Below are 21,710 nucleotides of genomic sequence, written 5' to 3'. Positions count from 1 at the left end.
CCAATGACCCGCTGTGGTCCCTTCCAACCTGTGATTCTGTGACCGGTTGTGGCTTCATCTTCGGAGCCCTGGCCGGCTTTTAATAACGGTTCCTGAACGGAATCGATATTCCATCACTGTACCTTAGGGGTTTTTTATCCTCCACCTCTAGTCAAACCCAGTCGCCCCGAATAGGCCCGCTCAGCACCAGCTGTAAAGGTTTTCGGTGTCAATCGCTGAGGGCAGCCCCAGTCGCGACAGGAGCAGCGCCGCCACACCGCCTGCCCGCCCGCCCGCGCGCACCCCGCCCGCGCGGCGCAGACCAACTGCTGCGGGGGGAGCCTGGCCGCTCTCCGCCGCCCTGTGCGCTCGGAGGGCCGGGGAAACCGGAGCTCCTCGCTTCTTCCGCTACTCTGCCCAGCTCTGAGGCGACTCCAGTTGCCCGGGTGCGGCGGGTCGCGGCCCGGACCCCGCGGTTCCCCCCCGTGCCGCCGGGCCGTGGTGGCGGCCGGAAGCGGCGGGCGGTGCCCGGCGCCGGGAGCTCCGGCGGCGGCGGCGCGGGCGGGCGGACAAAGCGGAGCGCGGCCGGGGCGGGCGGCGGTGAGCGGGAACGGGGCCGGGATTCGGGATCGGATTAGCGGTGGGGGATAGGGCAGAGCCGGGGATATCGCGGTACGGGCGGTGGCGGGGTGTCCGCGCCGCTGGCGCGCGGAGGGGGGGGTGGAATGGATGGCGGGGGCAGCGATGATGGAGCTGGTGATGGAATTGCTGGGGAGCAGGGCGGGATGGAACGGGGCAGCCTTCGGGCGAGGGAACGGGGAAGTGTCGGTCCGTGCCGGCCCCGCTGTGCGGCCTGGCCTCGGTTTCCCTAAAGGGAAAACTTTGCCGGGACTCTCCCGCCCTCGTTCCGCCCTTGCCCTCCCCCTCGGCGGGCGCGGAGCAGCGCCCGGGAGGCTCCCGCGGTAACCCTCCCTTCCCTTGTGGCCCCCTCCCCAGGGCACTATGAACGAGGAGCAGTTCGTGAGCATCGACTTGGACGATGACAACATCTGCAGCGTCTGCAAGCTGGGCACCGAGAAGGAGACGCTGTCCTTCTGCCACGTCTGTTTCGAGCTGAACATCGAAGGTGAGGCTGGGAGAGGGGGCCGTCCTGGCCCGCCCGGCGGCGGGCTGAGGGCGCAGCCGGCTCCTCCGAAAGCTTCCCTCCAGTCGCGGCTTTGGAAGCGTCTGCCTGTAGAAAGTTTTAAACCAGTTTGTTTTCTGGCTCGTTTGCAGTAAAGGTGGGTGCTGCTCCTCCAGATGTGAAGGTGAACACCCCCCCACTTTCAGAGCCTCTGAAATGCCCTGGTGTTTATTACATCTCCTGGCATTAGAGATCCAATGGTGAACTTGGGATCTGAATCACGTTCTGCCTACATTCAGCGGGTTTGCTCAACAATTTAGAGGGGGTCTATGTATAAAGCAAGCTTAAATTGCAAATTTTATAGCATAATATTCGGGGTTTTTGGAAGCAGATCACTTTGCTTTCACTAAATCTGCTCAGAGGAATGGAATTTTTGTTTTCATAATTTCTTTTTGAAATTATGAAAGAAATTTCAACATTTCTTTTTGTTTTCATAAAATGTTGGTATGTGTAATATGATAGGGTTCATTATCAAAGCTTCCTAAAGTCTGAAGATTTTAAAGTGGGAATTTCAGCCATCTTTTAAAAGACTAATCTTGCAGAACCATTTTGGCCTCCAGAATAGTATTTTTAAGATTTTAAACCTGTTTTGGTAAAGAATTTCCCCATCTTGTTGCTTTTCTTCGTGCATGAATGAGCAGTAGATTATTTTTGTCACTTTTTTAAGTCAAATTGCTTGGCTTTGGAGCAACAAAGTAATTTCTTCCACTTACATAGTCAATAAGTGGTCTTTGCCAATTATATTTAGATCTGACTACCCAGAGTAATTTATGTTGCTGTGAGGCAATTGAACATGAAGGTCTTAACAGTGTTACGTGAGTATTCCTCTCATTTCTGATAACAGACATTAGATTTTCGTTGCTAGTAGAGGCAGTGTATTTTAATCTGAACAATGCTTTGATACTTCAGTAGTAATTGCCATGTTTTTTGCTTTTGTTTAGAAGAGACATGACTGTGTACTTGCACGTTTTGTTTGAAAGAGCAGCTGTCTAACCTAGGACAACCTGTCAGCCTGTTTGAGTTTTCTTATTGCTTTAGAATGTTAGGTTTAGACTTCTCCATATGGAGAGAGGATGTTTCTCTCTCTAGGGTTTAAAAGCATACTGACAGGATGAGAATTAAGTACTTCCATTACATTACTTAGCTAGTTTTATGTTGAAAGTGATAGAACACATTAAAAAATTGCTGGATGGTTCCCGTGCTCTGTTGTTTGAGATAAGCTGTGGATTTGTCAAAGCTGCTTGTTATGGCTGTGACTTCACATAGTGATTGTGTATTTCAAGTGGAATAGGTTTGGGATTTTTTTCTCTAAATAGCCTTGATAGTAGGAAATACTTAATCTGTGCAAAGCTTTGCATAATCTTCTAAATTTGCAGTTAATTTTAGAAGGAAGCTGCTTGGAATAGAATGGTGATAAAAGCTCCCCTGAAGTTACATGGGCAATTGCAATTCTTTTATTTTGCATAATAAAAGTATATATGTCTTTGACTATGTTAGCATCAAAATACCTCAACTGCTGATAGTCTGTCTTTTGTGTGCCACTTTGAAAAGATATACTGTTACTGCTCCTAGGGAGGGGAGGCTTAAAGGTGTCAGGGGCTGTGTCAGCGACTTTTTATATAAAGTCATTATAAGGCTTGTTAGCTGCGTGAGTCAGCTCTTTACCGTACCATAGGGTCACACTCTTCCTACTTTTGACATATCTCTACATTTCTGTATTTTTTTGTGATGAAGACTGATTTTTATGCATCTAAAATAAGTCTTTTGGCAGCCCTGGGTACAGCATGAATTGGGTAATTCACTAAAGCACAGCATTTAACTGGATGTTTTCATACTGACCTCCTGGTTATGTTTTAATGGAGTTTAGATGAATTAAAACTTGTTGAGCAGAATCAGCTGCAAGTTGCATCAGCTCTTGTAGATGTGTTATCCCACACTTACAAGTGAGTGTCGATCTCACTGATAGTTTGTCTTTTTATTTAGCATCATATTTAAAACTGTCAGAAATTAAAACCCGTACATATATTAAATATTTCAGGAAGTGAACTAGGCAACTCTAAAAAGGTACTCATGCAACAGCTAAGACAGGCTTGCTCATTTTTGGTGTTGATGTGCATGTGGAACTGCTCCCTCGGAGAAGCAGGAAATAGCTGCTGTTGGAGAGCAGGCAGGCTATTAGTCACAGCTCAGCATCTTGCAGGATGCTTGAGTACTCCCACTGTTTGCAGCACCCTGTTAACTTCCATGTGGTAAGTGCTGTCTGACTTAATTGGAATGTATGGCACCTCTTCCATCTTTCCTGACCGTGCAGTCTGCACCAGGAGCTGGGGCAGGATAGAAAGGAGTATTGCAGATGGATGTGCAAGGGCAAGCAGTGGGCTTGGCAATCTTAGGTTTGCAGTTGGACTCAATGATCTTAAAGGTCTTTTTTGACCTAAATACTTCTGATTTGTGAGTCTAGGTATGAAATTTTGGAAGTAGGCTTCCCAGTTTTCTTTTTTCAATAGGGTGTCCTATTGTAATGCTTTAAGAAAGCTGATGAGGACAATTCTTTTTCCCCTCATGCCAGAAGCATCTGACTGCTTAAACCTGGACATGGCAAATCCATGTGCTGGGAAACTCACCTTGAAACAGACTTTCTCAAGTGTCTGAGCAAAACACTACAGAAATATAATTTTCTTAGTTGCACTTAATAACAGTGTAATCTAATTATGGTGAATCTTTGCATTCCCTTGCATCTGTGAGTTCAGCAGCTGTACAGGTTTGCCTGAGTCTCAATGGTGATGTTGATTGGCTTGGGTCAGTAAGAGGAGGAATTAGAAATGGGGGACTTGGAGAGCATCCTCATCTCTAATAATGACTCATTACTAGATTAGTGTCAGACCTGGCTCAACCCTTACTTTGCTGACATTGGAGTGTTTATTTGTAACCTTTATTATGTTTGGACAGTATCTTGGTAATGTTACATAACTGGGGGGGAAACTGAGTTTCTCTCATAGTCTTCTATATAGGGAATACTGCTATACAGAAAGCTTAATCTGTGGTCTGTCTTGATTAAATAACTGTTGAATTTCTGAATGAGGAAGTCAGTTATTGTGTCATAAAACCTCTGTTTTTTATCAGATATCAGGTCTCCGTCATGATTTTTCTAATAGTAGGTTTTTAGTATTTTAGTGAAATAAAATGATATCTTAGCCTAAACTGTGATTATGCTTCTTACTAAGTTCTATTAATTCACAGAAACTGCTGGTTTGAGTGTAACTGGGAGATCAGCTGTGGTGTCTGTCCCAGAATTTATTCGGGAGTGATACATATGGATTATAGGATCTGTTTCTCTGAAGCTGACTGAAAGAGTGGTAGCAAGGGGAGAAGAAAAGAGAATGTGGACATCAGAATAACTAAAGCCAGTATGCAGGTTTAAACTTAATCCTGGAAAATGTCATCAGTGTTTCTTGAACAAGGAAAGAGCAACATGATCAGGAGAGTTTAGTAGTTCTGGTCTTCAGTCTCAAAGGGGTGGGAACAGTGTTGTCTTTGGAATTTTTTGGCACTATTTTTTTCCTGTTGCACTGGCTCATCCGGCTCACTTAATTTGAGGATTCACACTCAGGGAAGCTGAGTGGACTAAGCTACATGTAAATACTTTGGTTGCCAAACTATCTTTTGAGTCTGAAGATTCATAGTCAGATGATATAACACAACAGAATATTAATTGTTTTTTAAAGCTTAAAATCTGCAAAGTACTTACGTGTGAAATACTAAACATTTTGAAAAATTGAGCTAATTATGGGCAGTGTTTTTAAAGTTCTGCATGGGGTTTAGACTGTCCTGGTGAGGAGGATCTGCTGTGGTTTGATGTTGGCTTTTGTTTGCCTTGTGCAGATGAAGCAAACATCAGAGATCATGCATTGTTTGGTTTTCTGATTAGGTGTCACAGTAGTAATCAGTGGATTGAAACAGGAAATATTTTAAATTCATATGTGACTGGTTTGCATAAGGCAGGAAATCACGTGTTGTGGGTTAGTTGAAACAAAGTTCTTCTTTTTAATTTCATTAGAATTATTAACTGAACTCAGCAGAGATACTGTACTAGCAACAAATCTGCAGTGATACCTCAAGGGTGGGGAGAAATGCATGAAAACTCAAAAACACGCTTGTGTACGTGTAAAAACTGTCTGTAGATGTATACATCAACAAAACAAAATCCTCTTCCTGAATATGGTGTTTTGAAACTCCACTTGTAGCATTTCCAAGCTGTGGATGCTCCATCCCTAGAAGTGTTTTAAGGAGAGGTGAGATGGAGCTCTGAGTAACCTGGTCTGGTGGAAGGTGTCCCTGCCCGTGGCAGGGGGTTGGGATGAGCTGATCTTTAAGGTCCTTTCCAACACAAACCAGTCTGTGGCTCTGTGTGACCGTGTATCCCGTGTCTCACTCCTCACACAGCAGCAGCCAGAGGGTCCTGCCTGTGCTGCAGAGGGTGCTGCTTACAGGTGTTCAGGTTCCTTCCTGTGGGAGGGCATTGCACATGGCAGCTGTGTCCTGGGATCCTCTGGTCACCTGTGGAAATCCCAGCTTCAAGATCTTAATACTTGAATGTTTTTTGTTCGAACATCAAACTTGGAAGTCTATAATAATTATAACTTACCTTTACATTACTTTACCTATTGTATCTGTCTTTAACTGGGTTTTTGCTGGCATTTCCTAATGAAGAATTATTTAAAAACCTTCATTTCCTCACATTCAAGGGTTGTAATTGTGGCAAACGGTAAGGGAAGTAGAAAATGTGATTGTTTGAGATTATTTTTTACTCTTTTGCTTGTCCAGTGCTGCTAACTACAATAACATCTTGGAGAATGCTGGCTGACAAGCAAACTGGCTCACTTCCATTTCTGTTTAGAGTTGAACAGCTGAATAGCAAATGACAGTTCCAATCCCAGGTCCTGTATTGTAAGAGACAATGTAAGTATTGGGCATCCATTCCCCTGATTTATGTTGAAGTACTTAGGTTTCCATGGTCCTTTAAAGTGCTGATAGACTCAGCTTTTGAGGCAATTTCAGCATCAGGTGAGTGCATCTCAGTCTCCAGGCTGAGACAAGGATGTTATAAATAAGTCTGTCCTACCACATAGCTTTTTTCCTGTTAAGGTCTAGAAAATCTTGTATAATATCTTCATTCTGTGTTCATTAAATAAAAAAAAAATTAAAGCGGGGTGGGTTTAGTTTTTGCAATCCGTAAGCACTCAAATTTAAGGTTTTTTCCTTTTCACACTCTACAGAAGAATATCTCACTGAAATACATTTTTTGTAAGGTGTAGTTGAAAGAAAAATAGAAATCACTGTTTGATTTAATTCTGTTTAAGAATATTACACATCCTTATTTTTTCAGTGTTAATGAAATGATAAAGAGTAAAAGAGATTATTCTGGCAATAAAAGCTAAAAATTTCAATCCTTGCCCTTTAGACTAAACAGATGAGAACTTGTTTCAAGGTAGCATTTGCAAGCCAGGGGTATGACTCATTTCTGCAAACTTGAATGGACATGTGAAATTAGCTGCAGTTTCTGCTAAAGCTCTTAACTACAAATTCAAGTCTGAACATAATTGGAGATGCTATTCTTACTCTGAATGCTGTATGAGTACCACTGAGTAATGTCAAGCTGTGGAGCTGGTTCAACAAGTACATTTTTGTGTCCTTAATGTGTGAATTTAGGAGGTTTGTCCATGCAAACCAGATAATTGAGTATTTATGTTACCTGTCATGATCCAGACTACAGAAATACCAGCTTATGACTTTCACTGTCTTCTAGGTCTGTTTAAGTGATTTTTCTTACAAAGTATGTGACATATTATTTTCTGTAATAATAATAAAATAATATTTTCTGTAGTGAAGTTTTCATCAGAATGCATTGCTTTGTTTAATACAGTAGCAAGCTCTTCTTCGTACAGTAGTTTATAAGTAACATGATTTTTGAAAATATATTTAAGAGGCCAGCTGAATCTCTGTTCTGTCTGATATCTTTGTGCTAAAATACAAATGAGCTGATAGAAATTAAGTGGGAAGTGATTTGTGTCCACACTTGATGTATGGAAAGTACTGGCATTATCATATGAAAGCAAGGACAGAACTTCAATTTATGAACAAGATAATATCTAGTCTTTACAAAGTGTCTGGTTTTAGAAGTTAATGAATGGCACTTGCATTTTCCTTGTAGGCAATCTAATAAATCATAAGATTTAACTCTCAAATGAGATTGCATATAAACCCTTAAAAATAGCAGTTGGCTTTACATCTTGTCAGGCAGATGTACTGGAGATACACATCTCTAATGATCCTGCTTTTCAATGTTGGCAGAATTGTACAGCTGAAGAATACCAGGTTTTTGTCATTTAGACATGTGGATAACTTGTTGCCTTAGGTTATCATGGGCTGCTTTTGTTTCATGCGTTTTGAACATGCCTTGGGATCTGCTTTTCTGGGAACCCCCTTCTTCCATCCCTCTTGGTAAACAGCCTATGCAGCAGTGGCTTAAAATAGATGGACATGAACATTTAATGTCTTGTGAAGCCTTTCTGTCTGTTGCAGGTTTTTGCCCTGCTCACGAGGTAAACCACACTGGAGCTCATCTGATCTTTGTGTTCCTAGTGGACACTCGCAGATGTCTGGGAGCTGTTCCATGAGCTGGCTGAACATCCCTGTTTACAGAGTGCTCCTGAGGTGGCTCCTGAGCCAAGGGGAGCAACAGCTGGAACATCTAGGAACACACTGTGAAGGCCAAGGCTCTGAAAGTGGGAAGCCACAGGCAAGGGCTCTTGTCTTACTCTAGGATTACAGAAGAGCAGAGGTGTCTGTCACGAATCTCTCTGGAGTTCACTGTTTCAGTTGAGGTGAATTGTGCCTGAGAAGCATTTCTTTACTGGTTGTGAAGGCAGATCTCCACAGCTAGCTCAAACTGGAGACAGAAGAGGTGGTCAGGTATAAATCTTACCCATAAGTACTTGTAAATTCTTTAAAGGGGCTTTAAGTAACTAATGGTGTAGTACAAACTTACCTGACTGACTATTCAGGTGTCTACAAGTATTCCTGTTAATTTTAGTTCATCTTAGATGATGAACTAAAGTCATCTTAGATGAACTATTCAGGGGAGATTTTCCACTTCAGCTGCTATTCACCATTGCAAAAAACAATTTGTTTACAGCATTACATTAGGAAATGCTAATAAGGGAATGCAGGCTTTCTTTAACGTTATTTCCAACTGATGGATCTGAAAGACCAAATGAGAAGTTTGGTTGTTTGTTTTTGTTAAAGAGAATAGCAAACAAATGAAAAAAAAAACCCACTGGTGAAGATAAGCAGGCTAATGATCACAGATTTATTTTTTTTCTGTGGAAGCATTTGTGAAGGATGTGGAATAATCTTGGTATTCAAGAACACTGCTTTTGAATTGGACTTGTTGATTACTATTATAATCTCCAAATGAGACAATTATTCTAGTCAGCTTTATATAAACATGAGCAAACATTTCAGTTTAGTTCTGTGTCTTTATAATGAAGAAGAGTTATACATAGTTCTCAATGAATCAGTTGGAAAGGCACAAATAAAGTCTTTGTAGTTTTCTTACCCTCAAAAAAGAAAAACCAAACCAGAAAGCAAAAAACTTTAGATGGAAACTCAATTACTTTGAAATACAAATAAATACAAATGCCCTAAAATATGGTAGAATTAGTAGAGATGTGATTGCTCACCTGGTTATCTGGTAAATATTCTCCCTGCTCTCAGCTACTTTACAGTTATGAATAAATAGAAGTTACAAAAGTGTGTATTAAACTGCCTGATTACTAGTCATACATTTACAAAATTACTCTGTAGGAGTGGCTTAGGAGTCATGTTGACTGCCTGCCTTGCATAACTTATAAATTGAAAGTCAGAGTTTGGGTTGAGTTTTTTTTTTTGCCTAAGCATTAGGTACTTACGTAGGAAGTCCTGTTCTTCAAGTCAATATACAAAGATATTGTTGAGTGAAGTGATACATTTGTATTTCAACTAGGACACATGAGTTACTAGAATCAGAAACAAATAATGGATTGTAAGCACTTACATTGTTTTATGATTTGTCTGGAGGTTTGGCATCAGCCTGTGAATCATGTGCACTTGAGGAATGATCTGTGGCATGAGTTTATTTCCTAATTGCATCTGTGCTGTCTTAAGTTTTATAGATATGGTCTTCTAGATATTAGTGAATTTTGTGGGATTTTTTTATTTCTTTCCCTGCAGATTAAACTTTTCTTCTCTAGGTGATTGTTGGGTGGGGGTTTTTTGTTGCTTTTTGAGGGGTTTTCCCTTCTCTGAAGAAATAAATATGAAGCTTAGGGCATACTTGGACATTGTCTGCAATCCTGTTCTTGGAAAGCAAGACAAGGGGTAAATGTACACATACCTGCAAATGGGGAGGGGGGAAGTTGATGGTTTTATGATTGCAGACTTGAAGAACCAGACAAAAAGTAAGAAAGATTAAGGTTGATATTGGCAAACAGAAATACGGAGATGGAACTGAAACCCTGTGAAAGTCCCTGGAACTCACAGTAGCTGTTTATCAAAATTACAGTATTGCTTCTTGTTTTGTACAGAAATCTTCCCATGCTTTATTCATCTCTTGGTGTATAGTGTTGAATAAAGCAATAAAACTGAATCATCTTTATATATCACTCGCTCCATGCCAGCTCACCAGATTGTAGCTTTTTCTACAGTTGAAAGGAGAAAATATGAAGTAGTCTGAGTGGAGTATGAAGTCTTCCTGAAAAGAAATGGACATCTTTTCTGCCTCATAAAGCTGACAGTATTGCCCACAACAGAAGGATTTGTTCCAAAGAACCATACCCTTACTTGCTGTAATTCTGGTATGTGATCGCTAGTTAGTGCTGGCACAGCAGCTGCTGTCCCTGCTTAGCTCTTCCAGAAGGTTATGGCTGATGTCCTCTGCATAGGAAAGGACTAATTGTCACCTTAGGACAACAGAGAGGTTGATGGTTGCTTTAGTTTTGTGTGTGATTGTTACAGTAAAAATCCAACCCAGTTATGTGAAAGCTGAAGCAGGTCTGTTAGCAGTTTGGATTTGCACATTTTCAGTTCCTTACTTTTAACCAAGATTACTTAGATAGGACCCCTTTGGGGGTTTTGCAGTGGAACAAGAGAAAGGAGTAGGATGTAAACTCTGATCTTGTATACTGGAAGTGTTTTGCAATAACCTGCCCTGTGCTCAGACAGAGGGACATTGTGGGCAATGGGTGGCATATAAATAGCAAAGCTTAAACTCTTAAAGTAGCATGGGTTTTTTCTTCTGTAATAATTGCTCATTTCAGGAGCTCTATTACTGAGTTCAGATAAAGCAGATCTCTTTGAGCAGCGTGCCTCTAGAATGGGGAAGTTAGCAATGTTCAGAGCTCTTAAAAGATAAATTCATCTGAAGGAAAGACTTGAATAACCTTGAGCTTAAGACTTGGACATAATTAGTTGAGGCTTGATGAAGTCATGCTGCAGTTGTTCTTTTTTTGTGTAACAATTTGTGTTGGCTATTTTGTGTGGTCTCACACTCCTACTGGACAACATTTTTTCTCATTGAAATAATGAAGCAGCCTCAAAGGAATTTCTTTTTTTAATTGATACTGTCATTATTCTGTCATTTGTTGTGCAAGTGTGTTTGTTAGGTGGGTTCCTGAGCATTATCATATGGAAAATTGTGCAAAGCGTGTTTTTCAGCCCATTGATTATTTTCTGTAAGTAAAAGCACTGTGAGCAGCAGAAAAGTAGATTGTTGAAGAATCACTTGGGTAAAGCAAATAACATTGAAAAAATCACTCTGGTTTTCTAGGGTTTGTAGTATTGTGAATATATTTGCCTTATAATTTCACTTGACAGTGTTTGCTCTCCCTTGATGGCTTAAAGATTTAAGTTTTCCATCATGCTACTTGAGTTAAGCAGGCTTGCTCTATTTAAATGGTGCTGATAAGTCATGAAAACAAATGACTTGTCTTTCTTGTTTTCAGTAGAAATGTTTGTTGGGTTTTTTAAGCCTCTGTAAAGATAGAGAGGTAAAATAGCACTGCAAGTAGGCAGCAGATTATGCAGAGTTTAAGAAAAATTGGGGAATATCTGTTTGCTGAAAGAGATAGAAAAGTATTCTTAAGTTTGGAGTGAGAATCTTGACTGCCTACTGAAAGGGGGCACAGAGTGTACTTTACTCCAGAACTTCCTTCTTAAAAGGTACCTCTGGTTATTATGTGAGTTTTGTTTCTTCAAATAGTTACCTCATGAACAGAAGGGTTATGTGTTTTCATTACTTCCTTTTTTCCCCTGCTGCTAAGAACAAAATTAATTCCACTGCTGTTTTGTTTCGTTTTCCAGTTTTTTAGACATTTTGCCCCGTAAATTGTGTGCACTCTCAGAAAGTCAGCCAGAAAATAATGCATTTAAGTTTCAGTGCTGCCCAGAGTGGAAAATCAACAATTGACAATGTCTGCTCCTGATATTTGAACTCCCCAACTTCAAACAGCAGTTACCAGCAAGTGAGATAATCAAATTGAAGTGCTCGGATTTGTTTTCACAGCTTCATGTTAAAAATTTTACCTTTTCACTTTTGAGACTGGTGTGGAATTTTGTGGCATTCAGTAACTGAAAAATGCATTGTATCATTTGTTAATGGTTTGGGGTGGGGAGATTACACTTTACCACAAGAATTTGAGAGGGTAAATCAGATAGAACTGAAAGACTGACTTGCTGTACCATGGCTTTCTTCTAATGTCTGTAAATGTCTCTGTTACCAGATTTTTTTACCTGTTGCATTTCATGGTTTTTTCTTCAATTTAAGTTACTTTTAATGGCTAAAAGGATGACTGCATTGGTTGGTGTAAGCTGACTAGATTCAGAGATCCAGTGACATTGTTGGTTTAAATACTTCAGCATTAAGCACTTTCAACCTCTGGTTCACAAGTATATTATTGTTATTTGCAGTGACAAACTTGTTAGAATTGGTTTTCATTGTATTGGGAATCTCCCAAGTAATATATGAAGTACTGAGATAAATGACAAACTGTTCATTACTCTGGACTTGGATTCTGAATCTACTGTGTACATGAGTCTGAAGAAAAAGAAATATCCACTGAAGTTGCAGAAAGTAATTTTGTACTAGGGCACTATTAACTTTCTGGAATAGTCATTTCTCATACCATCTGTGTTCACTCACCAACTGCAGATCTTCACAGATTGTGTTCCTTTTTAACCTGTCAATCACTAGCAGTTACTTAGAGGTTTAAGTTACCTGCTGTAGCTATTTCAACAGTCTTTGAGGGAGGATGAGCAAAGAGGAAAATAAACATCCATCTTGTGTGATGTCATGGTTTAACCCCCGTGGGATGGGGAGAGAATTTCAGCTTGTATGTTGAGACAAAGACAGTTTCAAAGGGAGAGCAGAAGCTGCCCATACAAAAGCAAAGCAAAATAAGGAATTAATTCACTGCTTCCCATGGTTGGGCAGGTGTTCAGCCATCCCCAGGAGAGCAGGGCTCTGTCATGCATAACACTGACTTGGGATGACAAACTCCATCACTCCAAACATTCCTCCCTTCCACCTTCTTTCCCCAGCTTTATACACTGAGCATGATGCCATATGGTGTGGGTTATCCCTTAAGTCAGCTGGGATCAGCTGTTCCAGCTGTGTTCCTTCCCAGCTCCTTGCATGCCCCAGCCCACTTGCTGTTGGGGTGGTAAGAGAGGCAGAAAGGGCCGTGACTGTGTGTAAGCCCTGCTCAGTGATAATGAAAACATTGCAGTGCAAATCCAAAACACAGCCCCATATTGCACTATTGTGATCAGAATTAACTCTATCCCAGCCAAAATCAGCACACCTCAAATGAATTTCAGGACAGTTTAACATTGGCAAGCATTGACAGTATTACAGCTTGTTTTCCTAGGTGGGCTGCAGGCTTGTACCAGTGCAAAATTTGCAAATATTTTGAAATTTGAGTTACATTTGAGCACTTGTATGAGACAGGCCTGCACCCTGCAGTATTTGAGCAGATGGCTCATAACATTATGCATAGAAGATGCGAGCTTATATGAGTGCTGTCAGAATGCTCTTTAGGATCGTTCTATAGCGCTTGCTGATACACAGTTGAGTTTATTTTACTTCTGCAGCTTATACACTTTCGTGTAGGGGTGATGCAGCATGTGTGGAGTTGTCAGTTTGCTTCATCTCTGTCACCGTGCAAGAGGCACGCATGAAGTCCTGCTCTAGAAATTATTGTGTACAAAACACTTTGCGTGACAAGGACTCAAGCCTAAGGGAAACTTCACAAATTTTGGACTGTGAGGTGCCCTTGTTTGCTTCAGTGTCAAGACTGTTAGTAGGAAAGCATCACTAAAGTTTTTGTTTTCTTGGTTGCTTGTGAGTAAAGATTTTAAAAAATTAGCAGTAAGTGAACTTCTTTCTTTTGTGTTTTTACAGGAGTACCAAAGTCAGATCTTCTACATACAAGATCTTTAAGGGGGCATAGAGACTGCTTTGAAAAATTCCACTTAATAGCAAATCAGGACTGTCCACGATCAAAGCTCTCTAAAAGTCCTTATGCAGGAGTAAAAAATATCTTGAGCAAAAAAATTAACTGGATCATACAATACGCACAAAACAAGGATTTAGACTCTGATTCTGAAAGCTCAAAACCATCCCAACACCAGCTTTTTAGCTTCAGACATCAGACTGATAGAAAATTACTCCCACAGTTTGACTCCCCAGTACCTAGATACTCTGCAAAATGGATAGATGGGAAGTCTGAAGGCATCTCGAGCTGCTCACAGACTCTGCTGGAACCAAGAGAATCCACTGATTTCAGACTCGGTGCTACCTTCTGCTGCAGCAGCGTTTTGTGGTCCAACCACAGCCAAGTCCAGAAAGATGAAAAAGCTGAAGCTGATTCACCTGCCAGTGTTCATAGGAGACATCCTCAACACAGCAGGGAGGATTGTGAGTATATGTCCATTTATACACAGCCTAACAAGCAAGGGCATTCTTTCAAATAGATACTGACCACTTCATGTCTCCACGGGGCATTAGTTCTTATCCTGAAATCCAGCATGTAAAATCTGTGGGGGGAGAAAAAGCTACCTCCACCTGGCTGAGCAAATAGGGTGGTGTGGCTGGGGTTTTGTTTTTGGGGTTTTTTTGGTTTTTTTATTTGGTTTGTGGGTTTTGGGGTGGTTTGGGGGTTTTGTTTTGCTTTGGTTTTTTGTTGTTTTGTTTTGTGGGGGGTTTTGGTTTTTGTTTGTTTGCTGTTGTTGTTTGGTTTGTTTTGGTTTTTATTTTACTCTTAGGTGTAGCCCAGTGTGATACAGGACATGTCTAATTTATGCAAAAAAAGTCATTTCATTATGTCATTCCTGGGAGTTGCATAGTGCTGCCTGTGGAGGTGGAGGTTACTCAGCTCCTGCAAATCTCTCTCTTACTGACCTTGCCCTGAGTTAGATTTCACAGGGACCAGCCCTAAGCAACAGGGGAAATTAGAGGTTATATAGCAGAGCAAACTTGTGAAATAATCTTAGTAGCAGACTGTCCTTGTGCATTTTACTGGATTTGGTTTTCCATTGTGTTGAGCTTAAGAAAATGGAAAGGCCCTTCTGCCACCATGTCCTCTTAAAGACTGTAGCAGAAGACCTGACCTATCTTTTGATGACTGTAGTGATAGTGAAAATAACAGAAAATTAGTTTTCCTGTTGTTTAAGAAGATCACTAGAAGAAATCTTTAGAAAAATCTAAGATATTCTAGTGTCTCTGGAATCAGGCTTCATGAAATGTGTTAGGAATAGATTCCTAGAGGTATGTGCTGTTACCATCCTGCTTTTTAGTCAGTACTTGGTCCTGAATTGGTGTATGTCCACTCTTACTTTTGTAGATGAGGAAAGTAATTGGAGAGAGTTTCTGAACTTCAAAGGACCTGAGAAACAAAACAAAAGCACTGATAAAATATTCCAGGGAAAAACAGGTGTTGAAAAACAAGGTAGTAATGGAATCAGAATGTCAGAAGAGTCAGAGAAAGAGGTACTGTAAGAAGTTGGAATTGGCTTCTTTAGTCTCCCTTTTTTTTTTAACAAACTGACATTTCTGTCCTTGCAAAGCTGAGTCATTTCTCATTTTTTATGAAAGGATTTTACTTAACCTGCTGCATGATGTGTCATGTTGCATTTGTAGTGAATTAGTAGCCTTAAAGCCATAAATCAAAACAGATACACTGGGCTGTTTGACCACCTGTCAGCTGGAGTCATAAATTGGGATTACATAAATCAGGACAGCATATAACAGAGGAATTATGGAAGCTTGACCTGGTTTATGGGGTTGTCTAATTGAAGTTAGTGACTTGGCATTTATCTCCAATCTTTGATTTTGGGATGGGAACATAAAGCTGCATTGAGCACAGTAACAGGTTTTTTCTTGTTATGACTACATAACACAGCTTTGAGGTATTTTTGCTTGTATTTGTCAGTATTTATCTTTAAAAGATATTCATTCGGAGGCTCAATGATTATATAAGGTTTGTGTTTCAGATGAAAACTTAGACTGCCAGAATTAGGTGCCTTCTTACTGCAATACTTTTACTCTTAACATAGCTGTCTACTGAAAACCAGTATTAATGGAACTGTAAATAGCTTGGGCAGTATTTCTTCAGACTTCACCTCAGCTCTGGATAGAATAATATTTTACCATTTAAATTAAGTACTCTGTTCTTTCTCCCTTTCCCTTCTGTATCAGAATAATGTGCCATGAAAAAGTCATGTCCCACGACACATGGGACATGTGAACCAGCCTGTCTGCCAGATGACAAAATGTTAATGAAAATACTGAAGAATGGGGAAATAACACCCTACCACTGGGTATAAAAGGGAGAAAAAACATTGACATTTTTAGCTGTTAATTGCTATATTAAATTTGGTCAGCATTTTCATGGTGCTTAAAGGATGGTATGGTGTGAGAAGGGACTTTTCAGGTTTATTGATAGCTGAAGGTGGGAGGGAGCACATTTTACCTGACTGATGGAGGAGAAAGGTGACTCTGTTCTATTCTTAACTAGGATTATGTCTTGAGTACCGAGTCTTAGCTACTGCCAGCTTCTTTGGTTTGGCAATACTGTCAGCAATTTAACAGCCCAAAACTGCCAGCTGTGAGAAAGTTTGAAAGGGAAAGCTTAGGATAATCAAATAATCCAGTGGGTAGCTAAAACCCATCTTTTTCAGAACTTCAGAATTTAAATTTGCCATGTAGGAACCTTTTGCACAGATAAATCTCTGGAAAAAAAAGCTGCAGTGTCATTTTTTTTCTCAAGTATTCAATGAGAGTTTTGCTAAGCTGCAGCAGAAACAGCTTTGCTGAAGTTTATAGACAGTATTATAGAATTGCAAGGTCTTAAAGCTTGTGCCAGTGCCCAGTACCCTCCCGTGACGTTCAGATCGTCACTTTACACCGTGGTGACAAGGGCATCTCAGCAGCCAGCATGGCACCATGTGTGTCCATGCAGGGTTGAGGGAATCCTAGGAACCAAGCCAGTGCTTCCCTGCTGTTGATCAAGGGCAGTGAAGAATACTTTCACAGTTCTCTCCTCTGAGGCTTAATGTGTGTTTTCTGTGAGGATGATCAATGCACACAGCCTGAGATACAGAAGGACTTTTCAATGATACAGAGGATCTTGTAGTTCTCACCCAGGAGCACAGAAGGAAACCTATTTTTATATTCTGGTCTTCGTATCAAGCCAGGATTGTCCATCATTTGTCACTGAGGTACTCAGTGGAAACTCTGTAAGTTATTTCTTTATGCTTAAAGCACAAACGTTGATAACCAAAACAGGGTGCCACATGCTGAAAATTCTGCCAGAAAGCTGCTTCTTGTACACTGGGAAACATAGCAGGACTTACCTCAGAATTGTCCCCTTTTAATTGCCCACAGATAAACAGATGTGCTTTCATGGATTACAATGGGAAAATCTTGTTTTGCGGTCAGAGGAGGTATAGTATTTAAATGTGCCAAGCAGTTCTGATTCTGGATTCTGATGCTGTTTTGGGGACTTAATTTTCCACTGTTTTGAAGAGAGGGTTTTCTAATGGAGTAAATCCTTGTTTGTGTCAACAGTAAAAAGAGAATTTTCAAACTTTCCTCAAATGATTGATAAATACTGTTGCCTCTGACTTACTGCCATGAATCTGTTGATTATTAGGATGCAATTAGGAGAAATCTTGAGAAAATAGGAATCTGCTTAGGGATGCTTATGTGACTTTGGTATTAGTAATAACAGATTTTATTGTTGCAGTGACTACAATGACTCTAGAAGAGTTAAAGCAACTTAATGAAAAACTGCTCAAGCAAATCCAGGGTGAGAATTTTTCAATACTCTTTTGTTTTGGGTTTGTGGTGCTTTGTCATAAAAAAAAAAAATCTGGTTTTGAAAAATAAATTTTGATTGCCTTTTTGTCAGTTAAGTTTTTAACTGAAGTCTCTTCTTTTGCATGGAAATGTGTGATGTAGAGAGATTTCTAGGTGCTTTTGTTATATAATCTGCTTTGGTGCTGCAAATAGGCCTGGTATTCTCTTTAAGAATTTGACTCGAACCATTAGTTCTAGTGCCACAGTACTGCTGATACAGGCCAAAGTCAGTCAAACTGATCCACCTTGGCTCAGGTTGTCTGTAACTAGAAACGAGGTGATGCTGTTCAGTTTGCAATGCATACAAAGCTGTGATGGAACCAGGAAAAGCTTTTCTCACAGTACAGGGACCAAGTGCATTGACCCAGTGCTGTTGTTGCAGATGTGTTTGAGGAGCTGACACAGCAGGTCCAGGAGAAGGACTCGCTGGCCTCCGAGCTCAACGTGCGCCACATCGCCATCGAGCAGCTGCTGAAGAACTGCTCCAAACTGCCCTGTCTGCAGATGGGAAGAGCAGGGATGAAATCCAATGTCCCCATATAAAGGGAGAAACTTCCATCCCCCCTGGAAAACTGGCCCTAACAGAGTTGATAACCATTAAGTACAGCTGCACTCACGTTTAGTAGCTTTTGAGAAAACTCGGGCAGCTTTCTCTGTGTATTCATAATCCATGGGAAGTCTTATTCCATTTTGGGTTTAACAAAAAGGGCAAATATTTTGGGTATTAAAATCTACTGTAATAATGTTTATTCACATTTGAGGGTTATTATTTTTTCCCCATAAGTGTGCATGAGCCTTGAAATTAATTCTGTGTTTTGTTTATAATAAAATTGTTTCTAGCAAAGAATGACCTGAAGCCTGTAGACCTGCCTCCTTCATACAGAGGACAAAATAAAAATTTAACTTTTGATCAGGTCTGATCCTTTTACATCCAAGAGAGCTTTAAGGGGAGGACAGTATTAACGAAACTCATGTTTTCTTATTTATTATGAGCAATATTTTATTATTGAAATTTTATACTAAATAAATATCACTATTTTAGGTACTTTTCCAGATCTCTTTATAAAATGTCTGAATTACTCTATGTAACATTTATGCCTTGTGTATGATTGTTTGTCTTTTTTCAGGTCTGTATCTTTCATGATACAATTTTAAAAATATTGTTTCCCAAAGAGATGAATTTCACATTTTGAAGAACAAACTCTAGTGGTGTATCACTTATTTTTATCAGCTTTATAACTGAAGAATTTGGTTCATGAGATGTTTAAAAAAAGCACAGCACTTGCTTTAAACTAAAAAAAATGATCCATACTTCGGTTTTAATGCATAGAAGTTGAAGTTGTTTTATATGTGTGAAATTTTCAATGCTGAAAAATTACTTTGACGAAACTCAATAAATTTGTAATATTACACTGCCTTGTTATGATTTCTTTATAAAGCTGGATCACACTGACAAAGCCTTTTACTTCTGAAATGCAAGCAGTAATGATACATTATAAATCAGAACAACTTTTGCATTTTTTAAACTTATGTCAGTCTACCATGACAGGAAATCTTAGTCTCTGCCAAAAATACTGCAGGGCTGCATTTGAGTAGCTGAAAGTTGCTGAGTTGCACTGAAAAATCTGGGGGAGGATAGGATGAGTGGAAGATACAGACACATACACAAAAAAAAGATGAAAGTTTGCGCTTTTAGTTCTTTAAGTGAAAACGGAGTAACTTCTATAGCTGAGCTGAAGCAAGACGAACATGAAGAAAGGTTTAAATTTGATTTTAAACTCAAGCTGAGAAATAAGCCAAACTTCAGAGTAGCTTTATTGATTGGTCTACGTGTAGTGATAACTTGGTATTATTTGTGGTTTTATTATTTTTTTATTGTTTATTCCATATCCACCAGCTAATCCAAAGTCTCGACAAATGCATGAGTAGGGACTTGAGCTTCTCTGAGTATTTTGTGGTTCATGAGGGGAAAAAGTCAGTAGCATCATTCTTTGTGTATGTAAGTGGGCCTATGAGTAAGTAGGCATTAGAAAATCCCCAGTTTTAATTGTCATAAGATGGATTAATCTCCACGTGCAAGTCTGTTGCTAAACCTTGTTGATTCAGTACCAAGGTAAGGGTCAGGTAAGAAAAGGATCTCTGAGAAGGACCTGAGGGTCCTGGTGGAGAACAAACTGTCCCTGAGCCAGCAGTACCCTGTGGGCCAAGGAGGCCAATGGGATCCTGGGAAGCACTGGGAATAGCATTGCCAGCAAGTCAAAGGAGGTGATCCTGCTCCTTTACTCAGCCCTGATGAGGCACCTCTGGGAGTGCTGTGTCCAGTGCTGGGCTCCTCAGGACAGGAGGGACGTGGAGCTCCTGGAGCAGCTCCAGTGGAGCTTACAGAGATGATGAAGGGACTGGAGCATCTCTTATGAGGAAAGGCTGAGGGAGCTGGGGCTGTTCAGCCTCAAGAGGAGATGACTGAGAGGGGACCTCATCAATGTCTGTCAGTGCCTGCAGGGAGGGATCAGAGGAAGGACCAGGCTCTGCTCAGTGGGGCCCAGCAATGGGACAAGAGGCCACAGGCAGAAAGAGATGCACAGGAAATTCCATCTGAACGTGAGGAAGAACTTCTTTCCTGTGCAGTAACTGAGCACTAGAACAGATTGCTCAGAAAGGGTGTGGAATCCCCCTCACTGGAGATCTTCCAGAACCATCTGGACACAATCCTGTGCTGTGTGCTCTAGGATGATCCTGCCTGAGCAGGGAGGTTGGACCAGATGACCCACTGTGGTGCCTTCCAACCTGATTTTGTGATTCTGTGTTAGTTTCTAGAGAACAACTTAAAATCAGAGAATTTGGCCTATTTGTTAGGTTTGGATTTTTTCTTTCCTCAGACTTCTTGAACAGTATTATCACCTGGAGACCAAGACATAAGGATGTCACAGCTCTTAATTCCACCTCGTTTTTGGTCAAACAGCACAAGATGGGCAAAAAACCCCAGGTGTCTGGCAAGTATCAGGCTGGAGATCACTTGTTTCAAAATGTTCAGGGTGGAGAGAAGCAATTTGCTGGAATTTGGGGGTTTTGCCAGATGTCAGCTCTTTCCCCCTACTCTCCACCCTGACCCTTCCAGCCTTTCCCTTGCTGGACCAAAGAGAGAACAGTGTTAGTGGTTCCAAAACTGGGCTGAGGGTTTGGTATGGAGAATTAGCACATGCTCCGAGTCAAACAGCTGCAATGTGCTCTAGGAAGACACTGCCTGATCAGGAAGATTGAGAGAGATGACCCCACTGGTGGTCCCTTGTAACCTTGCCCATTCTGGGGTTGCAAGTTATGTCACCTGTGCACTCCATGTTCATTAGTAGCGGTATGGAATGAGTGGGAGTTCTCCACCTCCTTCATGCTCAGGTGGGCAAAGTGTTGCTCTTGGCTTTCACAGCGTAGAAATGAGCTGCTCCCAGAGCAGCCTTTTGTCCCTTCCCCTCTGGATTGTTCACAAAGACAGTTCTTCTTAGTGCTGTTGTTCCATCTGGTGTTCCTGGCTCTCCTGAGGTGCTTTTACCCCAGCATGCAGTCTGCTGGTGTGCTCTTCAGCCGCCTTTTCCTGGTTGTTGCAGGGTGGAGCACGTACGGATGCACGCCAAGCACCGTGGCCACGAGGCGATGCATGCCGAAATGGTTCTCATCCTCATTGCCACACTCGTGGTGGCACAGCTCCTCCTGGTTCAGTGGAAGCAGCGGCACCCTCGCTCCTACAATGTGAGTTGCCCCCACAGCCGTTCTGCCTCCGAGGCTGGATGTGAGTGTTGAGCCATGCCCTCCTTTTGCTGATGAGAAAAGCCTTCCTGGTTTTCCCATTGTCTGGTGGTGTGATTCCCTTGTTTTCCCAGCACTGCCTTGTTTCTCCCAGCACGTGGGGGATTCTGGCTAGGGATGAGGATGGATGAACCTGAAGGCCTCAGGTTTCTGTTGGAAGTGATGCAAATAACTCGGTGTGACATAGTGCTTTAACATCAGGGGTTGACAAGCAAGTTGGGGGTTGTCCTGAGGGAAGCTGCATTTTGTGGGTGATTCCTTGGAAGCAACGGGGGCTTCTTGCTGCTGGCAGCT

The 21,710-nt window shown here is 41.2% G+C and overlaps 1 protein-coding gene across 1 annotated transcript; it reads left to right on the top strand.

Annotated features, from left to right (window-relative positions):
• Positions 1 to 421: 421 nt before the first annotated feature.
• C1H21orf91 (chromosome 1 C21orf91 homolog) lies at positions 422 to 19,027 on the top strand. The gene is made up of 5 exons (XM_058860547.1): positions 422 to 579; positions 976 to 1,105; positions 13,659 to 14,174; positions 17,503 to 17,565; positions 17,998 to 19,027. The coding sequence occupies exons 2-5, from the start codon at positions 982 to 984 to the stop codon at positions 18,156 to 18,158; spliced, it is 864 nt and encodes a 287-aa protein (XP_058716530.1). The 5' UTR covers positions 422 to 579; positions 976 to 981; the 3' UTR covers positions 18,159 to 19,027.
• Positions 19,028 to 21,710: the final 2,683 nt, after the last annotated feature.

Source organism: Poecile atricapillus, chromosome 1 (assembly GCF_030490865.1).
Source record: "Poecile atricapillus isolate bPoeAtr1 chromosome 1, bPoeAtr1.hap1, whole genome shotgun sequence".
In the NCBI taxonomy this organism is placed as follows: Eukaryota; Metazoa; Chordata; class Aves; order Passeriformes; family Paridae; genus Poecile; species Poecile atricapillus.
This window is presented reverse-complemented; position numbering and strand designations above follow the sequence as displayed.

Bases quoted from the DNA above. Each gene is read 5' to 3' on its own strand.
- C1H21orf91 (XM_058860547.1), top strand. From the start codon at position 982: ATGAACGAGGAGCAGTTCGTGAGCATCGACTTGGACGATGACAACATC. The intron at 1,106-13,658 runs GTGAGGCTGGGA...GTGTTTTTACAG, and splicing joins TTTCGAGCTGAACATCGAAG to GAGTACCAAAGTCAGATCTT. The intron at 17,566-17,997 runs GTGAGAATTTTT...CTGTTGTTGCAG, and splicing joins ACTGCTCAAGCAAATCCAGG to ATGTGTTTGAGGAGCTGACA.